This window comes from Protopterus annectens, chromosome 2.part1, assembly GCF_019279795.1.
Source record: "Protopterus annectens isolate FY-2018-M chromosome 2.part1, PAN1.0, whole genome shotgun sequence".
Taxonomy (NCBI): Eukaryota; Metazoa; Chordata; order Ceratodontiformes; family Protopteridae; genus Protopterus; species Protopterus annectens.
Genome location: NC_056729.1, coordinates 1,436,962,656 through 1,436,980,067, shown reverse-complemented (window position 1 = coordinate 1,436,980,067; position 17,412 = coordinate 1,436,962,656). Strand labels below are relative to the sequence as shown.

Below are 17,412 nucleotides of genomic sequence, written 5' to 3'. Positions count from 1 at the left end.
CACTTTAGAAGTATAGCCTGGAGCTCTAAGAGTGATAGGTGATATCATGCTACACCTTAACATAACTATTAATGATAATAAATAACATTAACCTTGGAGCCCACATCACTGCTGAGAAATCAAGAGGCTGCTCAATCCTGAGTCTATCTAGTAGACTCGAACATGGTCTCTCATGCAAGTCAGACGGCTCACATTTACATTTATTTATATTTGCCTACTAGAGTAATGCACTGATCAATACTGACCAACTTCAGGCTCAGCCTGGGTCAAATCTGATAAAGCTTGTCATAGTAGCTGAATCACTACGCTGTTTAGGCCACATTACTTAACCCTTTGTTTTTACCTAGTGTGTGGTTTCAAATGGCTGAAGAACAAGTAAAAAAATAAATTATATGGTGATATGCTACTGAAGCATTCTAAAGTAATCAAGAGTACAATCACACAAATAACGTGACATGCTTGGGGCTTTTACTGCAGTATAGGAACATTTCTTACAAATAAATCTTCTCAGTCTTACAAGTTCCAATATGTGCTAAAATGTAGTTATAAAGTAAAACTGCATTGCTTATCCTATTTGATGCACTGCAGTGTGGACATCAGACAGGTTACTATACTGTCTCATCCACATATGCAGCGCAGCACTGCAAGTTCATTATGCTACCTTGGGAACGATCAGGGATTGCATGACAAAGCCTTACTGTGCATCAGCACAGCTCTGTCTCTTCACACTGTTGGATGTGCAGTGGAACTTGGTGAACTTCCAAGTTTTGTCAAGTTCCTAAATACTACAAGTTCCAATTTTGCGACTGTACTAATCTCTGCCCCTTATTTCTTCCTTGTCTATTAATATCAATACATGAATCATTTAATACTCAAGGCACAATCGTTAAAAGGATATCAGAAATTCAAATGGATATCAAAATGTGATCTGCAGATCGTTACCTGGTAATCAACTAAAAATGTATTTCTAGAGTTCTGCCAGCTATCACCTGAACGTGATCTGTCAATGTCCCTTACAATGTAATACTTATTTAATACTATAAACAGAAAGCACTATTTAATTGCAGTATCTATCGGTTAGTGCCTGCTGATGAGCCAGGCTGCATTTCAGTCATGCCACACCCAGCTGGTACCAGAGGGATGCTAGTCACCGTGGCCATCTACTGGCATGCAACAGTTCATGCACAAGGCAGCTGGAAACATACACTCAAAGACTTTGGGATTTTCAGTAGCACACACATAAGCAAGAAAAGGACAGATAAAGTTAATAAGCTCCACAAAAGTAGGACAAAAACTGCTTAAAGAGACAGGGTCCACCTATGTTCTACTAAAAAATAAACTTAAACACATTTCATCTCAGTACAAGTAGCCAATAAATGGTTGTTTCAAATAGTGTACTAAAATGGTTAGAAAAAGCCTTTTAATAAAAGCTATTCTAGAAGACCATCTGCAAAAAAATTGCAATTTAAATTTGATCAGTTTACTTTAATGTCAGCAAAAGTTCAGAAGAGTAGCGGAGATTGAGAGGAGTGTGTTAAAGAACATATTTAAGCAGTTTTTAAGATGTTAAAAGAGAACGTGAATTCTAAATGTTTTTATGACTACAACTACTACACACAAAACTAGGTCTAATGCAGCATTAGTAAGAATAAGCTCAGTCCAACTAAACAAGCAGGACACACTGATTAGATCTACTGTGTGCTCCCTCTGTCCCGAAGCCTTCAAGTGCCAGCTGCCCAAGTTGCTCTACATCATTTAACTATGAACAGTAAGGTAGGCACAGACCAAGCAGTTGGTAATACAGCTTGGCACGCAGACACCGGACGAGAGAGACTGCAGCAAGGGTTTCACGTGATCGTGTGTAATGTTCGTCCACACCTTAGTCTTCGACTTTGGGCTCCCATCATACTGTCCGTCTTCAGAGGCATCATCTCCTCGCCCCGAGCTTAGCCATCTGCTCTTCTCTCTCTGCTGTTTCTGAAAACTGTGTCTAAGAGGGGAGCGAGTACCAGAGTCATCACTGACAAAGGAATAGCCCATGGCACTGCAAGGAATCTCAACATCACTGTATTTCTTTGCTTTTTCTCTCAAGGCTGGGCACTGGTATGGATAGCCTGTTCTGTAACCCTAAAAAAAGAAATTAAAAACATTTTTGAAAAATGCACATACATGCACAGTAACACATTGTCAAGTACTCACAAGGTCTTAACAGCTAATTTTCTTTGTCAGCTTCATGAAAAGACAATGACTACGACAGAATTACCATCCATAGTGCAAAAAAAGGTTAGACAAGGTAGACTAACTATAAGTCAGATGACAACTAACACCTTAGCAAAATCTGTCACACAAATGTAAACAGGCTCCAACTGTAGAATGAAAAAGGACCAATAAAATCATCAGCAGTCAATGACTCTGTGAACTCTATATATTAAAAAAAAAAAAAAAACAGCAAAGATCTGGTTAAAGTATCAGCACATACATTGGAATACAGATCGTATGAGACGGTTTTGACTTTACCTGTAGTACTAAAACATTAAATCCATCCACAACCCCTTTTCCAATTTTTGCACGTGGGATCAGGGTGTCACTTCAACAGTGAATCATTTAGAGTCAAGGTTCAAATCACCGGGTGGCTAGCCTTACTACGGTCACTCAAACCCACACTCACACTTGTGGACAATTTACAACATCCAATCCACCTACTGCATGACTTTGGAAAGTGGGAGAAAAATGCAGCCCTTGGAAAAAAAACATGCAAACACAGGGAGAACATGTAGACTCCCAAAAGAGTCCTGGTTGCTGGAACCTGGGTTCTGAGAGACTGCTTTTCAATCTATTTGGAAATATACAGAGTAAGTATATTTTTTTGATTTTAGAGTTTGTACGGTTAATTGTTGCTTAGTTTTTCAGATCTCTGCTGAAAGTGTTTTCCCCACCTCTCCCTATTTTCTGCTGTGTCTTCAGTTGGTATAACTGTTTTTTACAGCTTGTGCGTTATGTAACTCAAGGATCACTTGCATAAAATTAGACCTGTTAGTAACGGCCTGCATTTCATTGCTGGAACCTGTGTTCTGAGAGACTGCTTTTCAATCTATTTGGAACTTTACGGAGCTAAGTATTTTTTTTATTTTATTTTAGAGTTTGTACTGTTAATTGTTGCTTATAGTTTTTCAGATCTCTGCTGAAAGCGTTTTGTCCCACCCATCCTCCCTATTTCTGGCTCGTAGTTTAAATATGGTGGCTTTTGCAGTTGTCCGCCCCCACTGTAGATTTGATCTGGGACACTCCCCAGTCCCATCTCTTTACCACATTCTACCTAATAAAGTCCTTCTGCACTTGCTTTTAGTCCTTTTTAATTTAATTGCATTTTAAACTGTGTTTGGTCTAATATTGCTACAAACTCAAGTGTGCTAGCTTGCCACTGCATGTGAATTGTTTTTACTGCTGTTTTAGCTACTTTTCTGTAAGGAAAAAAATTGTGTAAGCCTGTTTCCTACCTTTCCTGTAACTAGTGTAGTCCAGATACAGATATGTTGTATCCAGGACTGTATGTAAGCTTCTGAGACCCCCAACCCTTTCTGTGTTGGGAGGGAAGCCTTCTAGCTCATCAGTGGGAGTGATAAGCACTAGGTAACCTGTCTGCCACATAAGGAGCGGTTCTGGCCCAGAAATTGTAGTTATCGGGCGTTTGGGCAATCTTTTTCGATCTCTCTCAACTTTCTGATTTGAAAAGTCTGCATTTGCACTTGTTTCTGTCCTGTAACTCTAGTGCAGATACAGACTCTTAGTTTTAGCACTTAAATTTACTTATTAGTGTTCAGCACTTGTAAGCACTAAATAAGCTACTAATTACTATAGCACTCAACCTTCCTCATTACCTAGAGAAAAACAGCTCTTGTACACACTTTCTTCACTTATCTAGAGGAAAACAGTTTTTTTATTCAGGCATGTCCAAGTGTCACCTCCCAGTGTTCTATCCTATCCGATGAATCTGGGCATGAATCTGGGCATCTTGAGGCAATGTGGAAATTGCCTCATGTACACAGACAACCCTCTCCTCCTACCACCCAACACTACAACCTGTGAGAGATGCACTTATCTTGCCAAACTGGAGGTTTCTCTCCAACCAAGCCTGAACTTGACAGTCAAGCAGAGAAGGTAAACATTTGCACCACACCACACTCATTACATAGTCTCACTAAACCTACACCACCAAAATCCACACATAAGCAAGAGAGACCTCCAAAGCAGAAACGCAAGCAACCTCCATCCCCAGCACAACCCAAATGACACAAAGCCCACAGACTCAGTGTGCTACTCTACCACAGCCAATAAGGCAAAACAACGTACCTAACACACTAGTCATAGGTGACTCTATAGTCAGGCACACTGATGTCCCACTCACCAGGCTAAACAAGAAGGTTACTGTCAGCTGCCTGTCAGGTGCCAGGATCCACCACATAACTCATGCACTTAGGTCACTCCACAACAAGTACAAATATGACTCTGTCATTGTCCATGTTGGTGTGAATGACCTGAGACGTATCTCCATGGATTATATGAAAAGAGACATGTAAGAGCTCTCCGATCTTGTAGCCCAGGCAGGTATGACCATAGCCCTGAGTAGCATTCTGCCATCACCCAGAATGATACCGCAGTACAAGGACAAAATGATTGACTTCAATAACTGGCTAAACTTCTGGTGTCATTCTAAGGGGATCCAGTATCTGTCTGCTTGGGAGGACATGGTCAACAGACCACGATGCTTTGCCAGAGATGGCCTGCATCTGTCGCCGCTGGGATTCCGGATACTGGCTAAGGCTCTTGCCATCCCTATAGTGCCTTTTTTTAGGCAACATTCAAATGACAAATTCAGGCAAACAAAAATGGAGGATAATGCTACTCAATGCTAGAAGTCTAAATCTCAAAATGCACTCACTTGAAGCATTCCTTAAAATGGAGAACGTCGATATCTGTGCAGTGAGTGAGACCTGATTCAAGGCTCTAGAAAGTACCCCTGCACTACCAGGTTAAAACTCATACCACACTTTTTGGCCATGTAACCTGGACCGAAACACCAAAGGCGGAAGTGTGTACATATTCATTAAGGATATCCACATCTCCACGCTAGTTGCTCAGCATAATGCATCCGAGGTTATCCAAGTGCAACTAAGTCTAGGCAAAACTGCAATCCAAACTGTAGCTTGCTACAGATCACCCACCATGCCCCAGGATTCCCACTCCTCTTTTCTTGATGTACTGAAAAATATTAGGGTTCAACCAAATACCCTAATAATGGGAGACTTCAACTACCCCACCCTTAACTGGGAAAACTACTTGTGTACCAACTCCTTAGCTCAACGCTTTCTGGAATTCATAAACTCCAATGCCCTGGATCAACTTATCCACATCCCCACCAACGGCAACAATATCCTAGACCTAGTCATTACCAACATGAGTGACTGGTTCCACACATGAAGTCAACTCCTCGTTGGTCCGATCAGACCATAAGCTAATCACCCTTGATACCCACATCCCACCCTCACCCCCCATTAAGGGAACCATGGTAAAACATTTCTCCAAAACCAACTTCATGCTTCTTAAGACAGAACTGGTGAACTTCATGACACCCATGCATATGGACAATACAGTTACAACTGCTGAATCCTACACATATGCACTCTATAAGCACTTACACGAGTGCATGGATCGTGCTATTCCAAACAGAACCAAGATGCTATCCTCCAAAAATAGGAAGCCAATCTGGTGGTCCCCTGCCATAAACAAACTGTACAACAGAAGGAAGAAACTGTTGCAAAAAAATCCCATGAGTGGAGCAGCTCCCTGGTCAGCCTCAGTAAGAAGCTGAGATCCCTTATAAAATCCTCCAAAGCTAGCTATGAAAACAAAATTGCCACTAATTCTAAGCACAACCACAAAGCATTCTATAGCTATGTCAAGAATCTCGATGGCAACACTCAGATCTGCTCTGAGTTACAGCACAAAGGCACGAAAATTACTGAACCAACTGATATTGCCAACATCCTGGCAGATAGGTTCAGTGCTAACTTTCCCCCCCCCCCCCTCACCCCCTAAAGGGCCCATATCTATACAGGAAGAATGTTGAGTCCCTGTAATCACAACTATGCAGCTAAAAGCTGCACACTGTAAAGCCAAAAACAGAGCATCCATGGGACAGGACAACATCCCAGGCTGCGTTTTACATGAACTTCAGAACGAACTGGCTCCCCACCTAAGTACCATGTTCAATAATACCCTCACATCAGGCTTTGTGCCCACTGAATGGTGCACAGCAACAGTTATCCCACTCCACAAAGGGAGAGCCACCACTGATCCTGGGAACTATCACCCTATTAAGCTGATGAGCCTGGTCTGCAAGACCATGGAACATATCATCATGGAACTCAAACAAAGACACTGGTAACCTCCAAACTCTGGATCCCACCCAGTTCAGGTTTGTGAAAGGCAGATCATGCCTTCTGAACCCGATGGACTTCTTTGAGGCAGTCACCAAAGCCGTAGATGAGGGTAAGGTGGTTCACACAGCCTATCTTGACTTCGCCAAGGCTTTTGACACCATCCCCCATTCTGGAAACTATAGCTAAACTCACTAAACTAGGTATTAATCCCTACTTCACAAGATGGGTTGCCAACTGGCTCACTGACAGAACACACATTGTAAAAGCTGCAGACTCCAAATCTGACTTCAAACCAGTGGCAAGTGGAGTACCACAGGGTTCAGTCCTGGGACCTCTCCTGTTTGGTATCTACTTCTCTGAAGTACAGGCTAACACAGAAGGTCTCTGGCTAATGAAGTTCGCAGATGACTATGGTTCCTAGTTTGCAGTCAAGCCCCCAAATGATGTGGACATCCTACAGAAGAGCCTCGCTGAGACAGCCTGGTGTCAGAGCCATGGCCTCAAGCTCAATGCCAAAAGGTGCAATATCATCCCCTTTGGTAAAAACTCTGTACCCATGAACTACCACACAGGCAGCAATCTACTTAACACAGAATGTGTGATAACAGACCTTGAGACCCAGGTGGACAGTAGTCTCTCCTTTGATAGTCACATCGCCACAGTAGTCAGGAAGTCCTTCTACATGGCACACCTCATCATAAAAGAGTTCTCATCCAGGAAAAAAAGAGGTCATTGTTCCCCTCTACTCGACACTCATTAGACCCATTATAGAGTACAACGCCCCTTTTGGAATGTACCTCATATGACATCTGCAGCAGCTGGAAAGGCCACAGAAGTACCTCACAAAGAGGATTACTGGCCTCAAACAAATGCCCTATACTGACAGTCTCAAAAAACTCCAGCTTTACACCATAGCATATCGCCTACTCCGAGGTGATCTCTGCCTAACATATAAAGCTATGTCAAACCCAGATCTGTTGGACATGTTATAGCTAAAGAAATCCCGATCCCTCTGAGCAATATGCTCTAGGGGCCTAAACCTTGTCACCACAACAAACAGGACATGCTGGAGGGATAGATTCCTGTCCCAGAGACTTCCCATACTCTGGAACAGGCTACCCATCTATGTCAAGCAAAGTTCTTCATTAGCACTCTTCAAGAAAAATCTTGATGAGTGGATGGGAAATCGAAAATACACCCCGGGGATCACTTGTGTCGCTGCTCGACAGTGGCACAGGAAAATAACTTTCTTGGGTGACGTAAGCCAAGGAACCTTTTTGGCTATTCTTACGTAGGCCCTTGGACCGATAGGTTCATAGGTAGGTACTAGGTTATGAAAGAAGGCATCACAGCCAAGAATCAAACCAGAGAACCTCTTGATGTGAGGGGACAATGCTATCCACTGTGCTGCTCCTAAAACATTAAATAATCAAGTAAAAAAATATATACTCACCTAACAGCTCTCCAGAAATGATCTCCTACAAGTATCACATGCAAACTTTCAAAAACGTTGATTCATGTTGACATGACAAAGGAAATGTCAATGTGCAACAGTACTACAAACTTAAACTGCCAAAAGACACTTCCAGTGAATTTCAAAGCACTTTTTATATAGGGAGCAAGTCATCCATGTAAGGGGAGACCCTCTTGGTTATACAGTCAGACTCCATGGTCCAACAATAATGCGTAAAACTGTAAACTCCATTATCCTTAACGTGGCTTTCAGAATGAATACTTTGTAATGATCACACTCAATGAATTTGCCTTTGTATACCTGTCTGGCTCCCAAAATGTACACTGAATTTCTATAAAGTTCATCTGTTCTTGATACGTAGCCCTAAATTATCTTTCTTGCTCTATTCCTAACACTATTTTTTGCAACCCATTTCAGGAAATTCAATCATCTTGTAGGGTCCAGCTAGTTGATAACAGGCTTGTTAGGCTGACTTCTGCTACAGGAAAGCCTATGGCAGACAGTCTACCGGTAGGATGACGGAGAGCTCGAATGTTAATTTCTTGGTTGATGAAAGGCACCATGAATATATACAGCAAAATTTTTGCCTCTACAGCCTGATTCAGTTCTATGAATTAATAAACCCTGAGGTGGTATGTTGTACTGTGTGATGCTATTTGAACTTTGGCAAGACTACAAATACTATGCCAACAAAATTAAGAGATATGAAAACCGATCTCAAAATGGTTGAGTGAACCAGAAACTACCTGTCCAATTTAGAAGTAAAGGATGGTCATTGTCTGGAGCATTTCTCCTCGGGCCTCCGCTGCAAATTGGCTCGTTCCAAGTCGGACTTTCCCGGTTAACAAATGTAAAATAAAATAAAGTACAAAATATAAGAAAAAAAAATCAGTTAGGGATTACAGCGCCTCGTGATTTAGTAGCAGGGCAAGTGAACAGATATGGCCAGAATGACAGGAGGTCTGAACAAGTATTTTTAACAGGACTCACTACTCTATTCAGACTCCGTTGGATAGCTCTTTTGACATCTATATAAGCATACCAACATTTTTTCTTTTTTTTTTTTTGGGGGGGGGGGGGGGCAACACAGCTTAAATGGAATAATCGGCCTCTAGTGGATTATGTAAGGTTTTCCTCATGTCCTCTTCTTGTCAACTTGGAATCCTTACATCAGTTCATATGGCAGTTTATTCATATTAATGGAGATGACTTCCGAACTTCAGAGCACAACAAAAAGTTTTATACATGAGTTACTGCCCACTGTGGCATAGTGGCAGTTTTGAATATAAAACTGGTGTGAATATATGTATTATGCTAAGAACTTGATGGTAGCATCCACAGACAATATATCATGGTTGTGAAACCATATGATAGCCTAGTCAAATGTGAATCACCTGAAAAAAAAAGCTGTTAAAAGTATGGCTTATAACCATAAAGATTAGAGATTTTTACCTCTAATGGAAAGAGATTTTAAGGTCAACAGTAGACACTCTTGACAAAGCCTGACCAAAAGAAGCTGAAGAATCACTGAAACACCTATGGATTCATTCAAGGGGTACCACAGACCTATCTGTGGATGTGCCTATGTATTGTACTGCAGCTTAGCCTGTGACGCAACACCACGTCAGTCAGCTGAAAAGATTGACATGTTCCTTTGAAACTTAAAAAATTGGACTAGAAAAAAAAAGAATGGAAGGGTAAGCTGACCAAAACTGTGTTAAACAAAAGAGCGTCCCTACTTTGTATTTAAAATGGAAGTGAACTTTGACTTTACATTTCACTGTAACTAAACTGCAATTAAAGTGTCTCCAGTGTGTTACATCTCCTATGTTTGTGACTTCAAACTAGTTTACATATACACCAAATTACACTATATTTTCCATTCCTGCACCACATGTTGTAATTACAAAAGCATTTGAGTTAATTATCCCTCCTAAAAAAGGACAACTGCTGCTATGTTTATACTTCTCACACCCAAACAGAGAGCTTGAGAAAGTGTGTGTGTGTGTGTGTGTGTGTATATATACGCTCCCATGCACACATGGGCATGCATGTATACAAACTACAACTGTGCAAGTCCTGTTTACCTGTAACAGTAGATGTTCACTGGAAAACTGGGAGACTGCTGGCTTGATTCAAGGTAAATTCAGAAACAAATGATGTATAAGACATAATATAACCCTGTCCTTGTATATAAAAAAAAAAAAAAAAAAAAAAAATTAAGATATAGTTGGCCTACCATGAGACCTTGCAGCTTAGAGACTCACTTTTAAGAAGTCAAAGCACTGAGTAAAATAGTCTTTCGAGTAATGGACTGTAAATCAGCCTAAGGCACAGGTTGAAAAGGAGGTAAGGTCAATTTTTCAAGAACACAGTTGATATCCACGCCAACAGAATTTGCTTTTGAGGGGAGTCGCACATGCAACACACCATTTGTAAACTGCAAACAAAAAGATATTAAAGTGGGATCCATGGGCAGACAAGCTGAGATAGCAGCAAGATGCACTATGATGGAACTATATAACAAACCATCTTTAAGTAGCCCACACAAATATTTCAAAACTACAGGGTTGAAACCCAATTGGGACCACTGTTATTTGCTAGGCACCAACTAGAAAACCTCTTCCACTTGTAAACTTAATATTTTCTAGTTGCAGGTTTTCTTGTCTCCTTAAATACCTACTGCAGCTCCTCAAGAAACAAGTGCCAAAAAGGTATTGTAACAGAATCATACAGGCTGTCAAGCTGAAATTGCTCCCAGTTGGGGTGTACCATTCACCCCGATGCTGTAAGTACAGATCCAGTCTGTGAGGAAGCTTGTGGTAATTGCCCTTGGCCAGTTCCATTAAAGAAGAGAACTCAACTTTGCTTGGGCCAAAAGGGGGTTGGTAATGATTTCTGAATCTTCAGAAATACCTTGGAATTACTGGAAAGGGAGGAATTTTAATTTATTTCTTTATATTTATTTGTTTACTGGGGTAGTGCATTAATCTAAATGAACTATTTGCAGGCACATCCCGGGTGAGCAGGATCACATAAGAAATGAACAAATATACATACAAATCTAAAGAAATGCTTAAAAAAAAGCACTAACACACACACAGACAAATGTATATACACACACATATTGACAGATGCAAGAATATGCTACAACATTTAGTTCAAGGATCAGTTTACAATGTTAAAAAATGGATGGAAAAATGGAATTATTCTTAACACAGCTTTATGGATAAGATGCAGCCATAATGGAGATGTTATGCTACAGGAATAGCAGCATATTTTTATACAGAGAGGTATGAAGACATTAGAAGAGGCAAGTGAGAACAGTTGCAGGAAAGGAAACATTACTAACCAGGGGAATGACAAGGTGTCTGTCTTCCAAATATGCTTGCAAGAATGTCTTGAACAGAATTTTTCAGTTATCTGTTTTGAAAGGAGGCGACCATCTATGAGGTGCTCCCCACATCTGGATTAAGTCTTGGAAGACCTCTACATGGATCTTAATGGTTTGACCAGGATCTGCTTAGTCTGTCTGCCACTGTGTTTTGCACTGATGGAATGTATGAGGCCTGAAGACAGAATACCACAGAGCCAGTTTCCAGACCATCACTGCCAATTGGCAAAGCGGGTACGACCTTGTACCCCCTTGCCTGTTTGGCTACCATGTCACAGTAGTGTTGCCTGTGACCACTAGAAGAGGACCCAGAGTCCATAAGTGGTGAAAAGCTTTTAAGGCATGAAACACTGCCAACATTTCTTTTACATTTGGGAGCTTTGGCATGTCCTGAGGATCCCACAAGCCTTGCAATTAAACTCCCATGAACACTGGCCCTCAGTGCATAATCTGAAGCGTCTATCTGGACAGACTGGACTGGGGTCTGAAGAGAAAAACAATAGATTCCTCCAGCACTGCAGTTCCTATGTCACAAATCCCAGTACCGTTACCTGGAAAGCCAAAGGATGAAGGTACTAGGTCCAACAATTAAGTACCATGGAATTTTTCTCATGAATAGTCTGACTACTGATATGAGGCCTATAACTTTCACGTCTAGAAGAGAAAAATCCAAGAAAATGCTCTGATAAGTCAGAACATAGTCTTCTGGTAAGAAGACTATCCTTTTTACTGTATCTATCTAACACTCCAGGAAAAGAATTCATTGAGAGGGTATGAAGCAAGATTTTTAAGGGTTCAATTTAAAGTCCAGGCGGGAAAGAAGGGATACAATCTTGTCTAAGGACTTCCAAGCACCTGGACATAGAATCTATACAAATCAGTAAGTTGACAAAACAAGGAAAAATGTAGATGCCTAGGGTTCTGCAATAGGGAACCACTTGGGCAAGACACTTTGTAAACAAAGTGCAGTAGATAGCCCAAAGAGTAATGCAGAAAACTGATAATGTAAGCCAGACATGGCAAATTTGAAAAAAAAAATCCTGAAATTGGGAGCAATAGGAATATGATGACAAGTGTCACTGAGATTTACAGTCACCATGAAACAGTTGTCTGAAAGCAGTGCTAAGACTGACTAAGATGAGCATTTTTTGAATTTCAGAACTTTTACAAAGGTATTCAGAAATGACAAATCTAGGACAGGTATGTCTAGGAGTGCTCTTTTTTTGTTACCATAGATTCTGGAATAAAATCCTTTGCCTTTGTGTACTGGAGGCACTGGTTCTATGACACCTGCTTCTATCATGCAATGGAGCACTGGAAGAAACCACTCTCTGGTTTGATGGGTGTGGTGCTTCCCTGAAAGAGGGAGGATTTTATATCCACTGCCAAGTGTTGCCTATCAGAATTATTCTCAGAATCTATTTCATTGAGGCTACTTGTGGCCAGGCCGCAGGATTGAGAAAGCACCTGGGGGAAGCAGGAAAAGAAGGAAGGGTAGGAGGGCGGGAGGGGTGCTCTGTGACTCTGCATAGTCATTCTTTTGCCAGTGGCTGATCACTCTTGCTTAGTTTCAAATAATTATCTTCCTCCATTTCCTTTTGGACCCCTGACTTTTGTTTGGCTGTTTTTTTTACCCTGCCCCCTTAAAGGAAGGTGCTTTGTTTGAGGAGAATTCAGGTACATGAAACATCCTAGATACCTCATGCATTAATTTCCTCCATCAACCCACTCTTTGAGAATCTATGTAACAGAAGGCCCAAAGACCAATTCATGACTTACAGGTGCATTCAATATTTCACCTTTTAAATCATCAGAGAAGTTCCGATTACATAATCAAGCATACCATCTTAAAACAGAAGCAGTAGCATTTCTCAACATTGTATCTGCACATTCAAGCACATCTCTCAAAGCATGTTTTGAAACCAAAGTCTAATTAGAAGCAATTTTAATTACACAAGACTTTTGTTCTGCAGGTAAGGATGCAGCAAAATCATTTGAAGTGTACGTTTACTGTAAAACATCTTCCAAGGCTGGTGGTGGGAGTAGTCACAGAATTTGTTCATCTCATCCTGTATAAGGTCATATGCCCTGTCCAGCTCTGGGGTAGTTCCCAACTGCTCCAAGTAAATGCATCACTAATCTAGTAATCTTCTGAGGAAGGGTAAACACTTGCTTGGGCTTAAACTCTGGTTCACCTTTTGAAGAATTAAAGTGACTGGACTCAGTGTCAACTAGGTAAATCACCACTATCCTCATCAGACTCCTCAACAGAAAGGTCTCCAGCCAAACTAGCACTAGAGCCATATATGGGAACACAACCACCAGAATTAGCGGTCTGCAGAACAACCTTAGCCAAGGAAACCACATCAGCCTTACAAACAGCTATACTCAGATTAGCAGCTGTATGATGAAGCTTCTGTTTATGTGAACTTCACTACTACATAAAATATCTTGGAACAGAGTATTATGTCTGGTAAGTGGGTCTCCTACATTAGTCTACACCTGCACCTTAAAGGGTTTGGTTCTTCCATACCTGTGCCAGGTACTGGAACAGCCCAGGAGGGCTAGACTCCATTCCACAGTGGCCAGCAAAGCTATACTATAGGGAGATGAGCAAGAGGTATTTAAACATTTAAGGTCCGTTTATTCTGGTTCCTTGGTTCCCTAAATACAATAAATTAACCAGTGTGTATTTTATATTTAACATTCTTACCTAACATTTTTTAAATCAGCATTTTTAACCAAGTTATACAATATATTTTTTATTAGCACAAGCATTTTATACGTTTGCTATAAGTGAATTAATATACATCTATATGTATACTTAAAGGTGATTTCCACTGAACACAGCACTTTGCTCATACTGATGTACTGTCTTTTTAAATAAGTATTCATTCACTTCTCTATTGCATTGATCACGTGACTGTGTTAAGAAGTTTACTTAAGCTTGCACTGAATTTTAACAGTTACTCTGATGAAGCCCTAGGAGCCACAGGGTGAAAGCGCTTAGTCTTTTTCTGTTAATAAAGTTTGCCGTGTTACTGTTCTGTACAGGTTTGGTGACGATTTTTATTTTAATAGCTTTTACTAGATGAGCAAGGGGTAAGTGGTCTACGGGCCAGCAGTGGCTCTAACAGAATCACTAACTGTAGGCTGAAGCTTATTTTTCTTTTTTCTTGGGTTCACCTGGATTTGATGGGGGAGATAACAGAGTTAGGACTCAGCAAGTCAGGAGAAAACACCTGCCAGAGTAATAAACAGACAATACTGGATAATGTGTAAAATTTTATTTTCTAGTAATAAGTATGTCCCCCACACAGCTAAACTCTGCCAAACTGTTCTATTCTCACAAAAAAGTTTAAAATTTGTTTAGAATGCTTGTACAACTGACACAAGTTAAATAATTTCCAGTACAAAAAGTCTAAACACAAAAGCAACCAATATGCCAAACCAGTGTTACAAAATAGTTACACACATTTTAACTGCATTAAACTGCCATAAAATACTGTTTAACAGCAATTTTGAAGACTAGGTTTCTGGTCAGAGAGAGTAAAATCTCAACAGACATTCAAATAACTTAACTTGTGATAAAACTGCAATCCGATATTTAACACATGCAGGCAGAGTCATGCATATAGTAAATGTACACATGGTAAAAAATCAAAGTGCTACAATATTTTCTTGTCAAAGAATGAAAATAAAGCAGACTAAACAGCAAACACACACCTCTAGTGTAACAGCACACATACACATCACACTTCTAAAAGAAATACTGAAAGTTTCCTCAAACAGTAAAACCAAACATTTGTCAAAGATAAAAGCCAAATAAACACTGCTACAAGCAGAAATTTCCACATGAATTACAGTAAACAGTCATAATTGAAACATCAAAATAAATATATTATAAATCAACAAAAAATAGAATGAAAAAAATAAATTTAATAAAATGAAGGGAAGGAGGACCACAAATGGGACTTACCTGAAGATTAATCTGGAAAAACAGCACTGGACCCTGAGAAGAGTCCGAGAACTTTCTTCTATGGATGACAGAAATTCCCCCACTCAAGACAGCAGACAAGCTAAACAAACTGGGAATAAACCAATAGGTCACCCACTGGGCTACCAACTGGTTCACAGATAGAATGCAGGTAATCAAAAAGAGGAAGTTTCCTCCACAGAGAGATCAGTCACCAGTTGATTCCCCCTGGGTTCTGTGCTGGGACCTCTAATGTTTGGCAAATAGAAGTTATGTTCTTACCATAACGTTCCATGTTAGTTGTCTTCTTCTCGCCTTCTTCTTGCTGGATGGGTTCGGAGCCGACCTCGGCTCCGACTCGGCCACTCTAAAAGCTCGAGAGTTGGTTCCACCGGCTCGAGGCTCCCCTTATATCCCACAATGCTAGGCGTGAGTTACCTCAGATCTCGTTTGTAAGCTAGGCCCAGCTTATAATAGTAGCAGAATAACTAGAAACAAAGTCCACCTCTATAAACAAGGGTGAAGAGAAGGGTGACCTACATCCTGATCTAGGAAATATGCACAGCAGAGCATATACCTAAAGTAAAGAGGTGGTAGAAAGAGAGGTCACAATCAAACTCCTCTAGGTCTGTCCAGGCCAGGGGGGAGGAGGGTGGGACGCAAGAAGAAGGCGAGAAGAAGACAACTAACATGGAACGTTATGGTAAGAACATAACTTCTATATGTTAAATTGTCTATCTCGCCTTCATTCTTGCTGGATGGGACCGCGTCCCTAGCACCTTTGTCCTGGGTGGCCTAACGGAACAGACTCTTGAGAATAGTGGAACCAAAGTTAGCTCTATGCCTAGAAGCTAAATCCAACTTATAATGAGAAATGAAAGTGTGAGGAGTAGCCCAAGTAGCCGCTGCACAAATGGTGTCAATAGGCAGTCTGTCTTGGAAGGCTATAGAAGTAGCCAAAGCTCTGGTAGAATGGGCTTTAGGTTTGTTAGGCAGCTTTTGGTGTCTAATTTCATAAACAAGGGAAATCAGAGATGTTAGCCATCTAGATAATGATACCTTTGAAACTGAAAGTCCCTTTCTGCCTTCTGCGAGACAAACAGCTGGTTAGATTTTCTGAATTGTTTGGTTCTATCCAAATAGTACCTTAACTGACGATGAACATCTAGCCAATGCAATTTTTGTTCAGACCTGTTGGAATACTCTGGAAAAAACACAGGAAGGTCAATGCTTTGATTTAGGTTAGACGCCGAGGCTATCTTAGGTAAAAAAGACGGGTTGGTTCGTAAAGATACCCTGTCCTTATGGAACAACAGATAAGGAGGTCGACAGCTGAGTGCATGAAGTTCTGAAACTCTTCTAGTTGAAGTAATAGCTACCAGAAAGAGTGTCTTCCATGATAGCAATTTTAAAGAACAGGAGGCTGCAGGTTCGAAAGGGGAAAGAATCAAAGAACTAAGAACTAAATTTAGGTCCCAAGGAGGAGGAGGATTTCTTATAGGAGGTCTGAGTAGAAAAACTCCCTTCAAAAAGGCTTTGCAAAGTTTGTGGGACATTATGGCAGACTCTGAAATGCCCACATGAAAGTTAGAAATAGCTGCCAATTGAACTTTAAGAGTAGAAGGAGATGAACCTGCATGGAAGAGTTCAGCTAGAAAGTCAAGGACCATTTGGATGGAGGCAGTGAAAGGATCTATGTCCCTTCCTTGAGCCCAATAGGCGAAACGTTTCCACTTACTCAAATAAATCTTTCGAGTGGAAGATTTATGGGACGCTATCAAAATATCTCGAACAGAGTGAGATATTTGAGGAAGCCTGGCTAAGGTTGGAATTGGAGGAACCAAGCAGTGTGGTTCAGAGAGGGAAGGGAGTGATGAAACTGACCCGACTGATGGATCAAAAGATCTGGAACTAGGTCCAGATGCCAAGGTCGCTCAGACAGAAAGTGATGTAGAAAGGGGAACCAAACCTGTCGAGGCCAGTAAGGAGCAATGAGGATCAACGAGGCCTTCTGAGCGATAGCTTTCTGCATCACTTGAGAGATAAGTGGGAAGGGAGGAAATGCATACAGAAGTCCCCGGGGCCAAACTTGGACTAGAGCGTCTCTGCTGGGCTGGCCTGGTAAAGG

At 40.9% G+C, this 17,412-nt stretch overlaps 1 protein-coding gene across 13 annotated transcripts in view; it reads right to left on the bottom strand.

Annotated features, from left to right (window-relative positions):
• Positions 1-17,412, bottom strand: part of ADD1 (adducin 1) — a 1,467,941-nt gene that overhangs the window by 654,305 nt on the left and 796,224 nt on the right. For 10 of the 13 annotated variants that reach the window (XM_044062916.1, XM_044062918.1, XM_044062905.1 and 7 more), the window contains one exon: positions 1,786-2,127. In XM_044062916.1, the coding sequence (XP_043918851.1) occupies positions 1,786-2,127 (342 nt within the window). The remainder of the gene's footprint in view (positions 1-1,785; positions 2,128-17,412) is intronic. The other 3 variants (XM_044062910.1, XM_044062912.1, XM_044062914.1) reach the window with 1 other exon arrangement.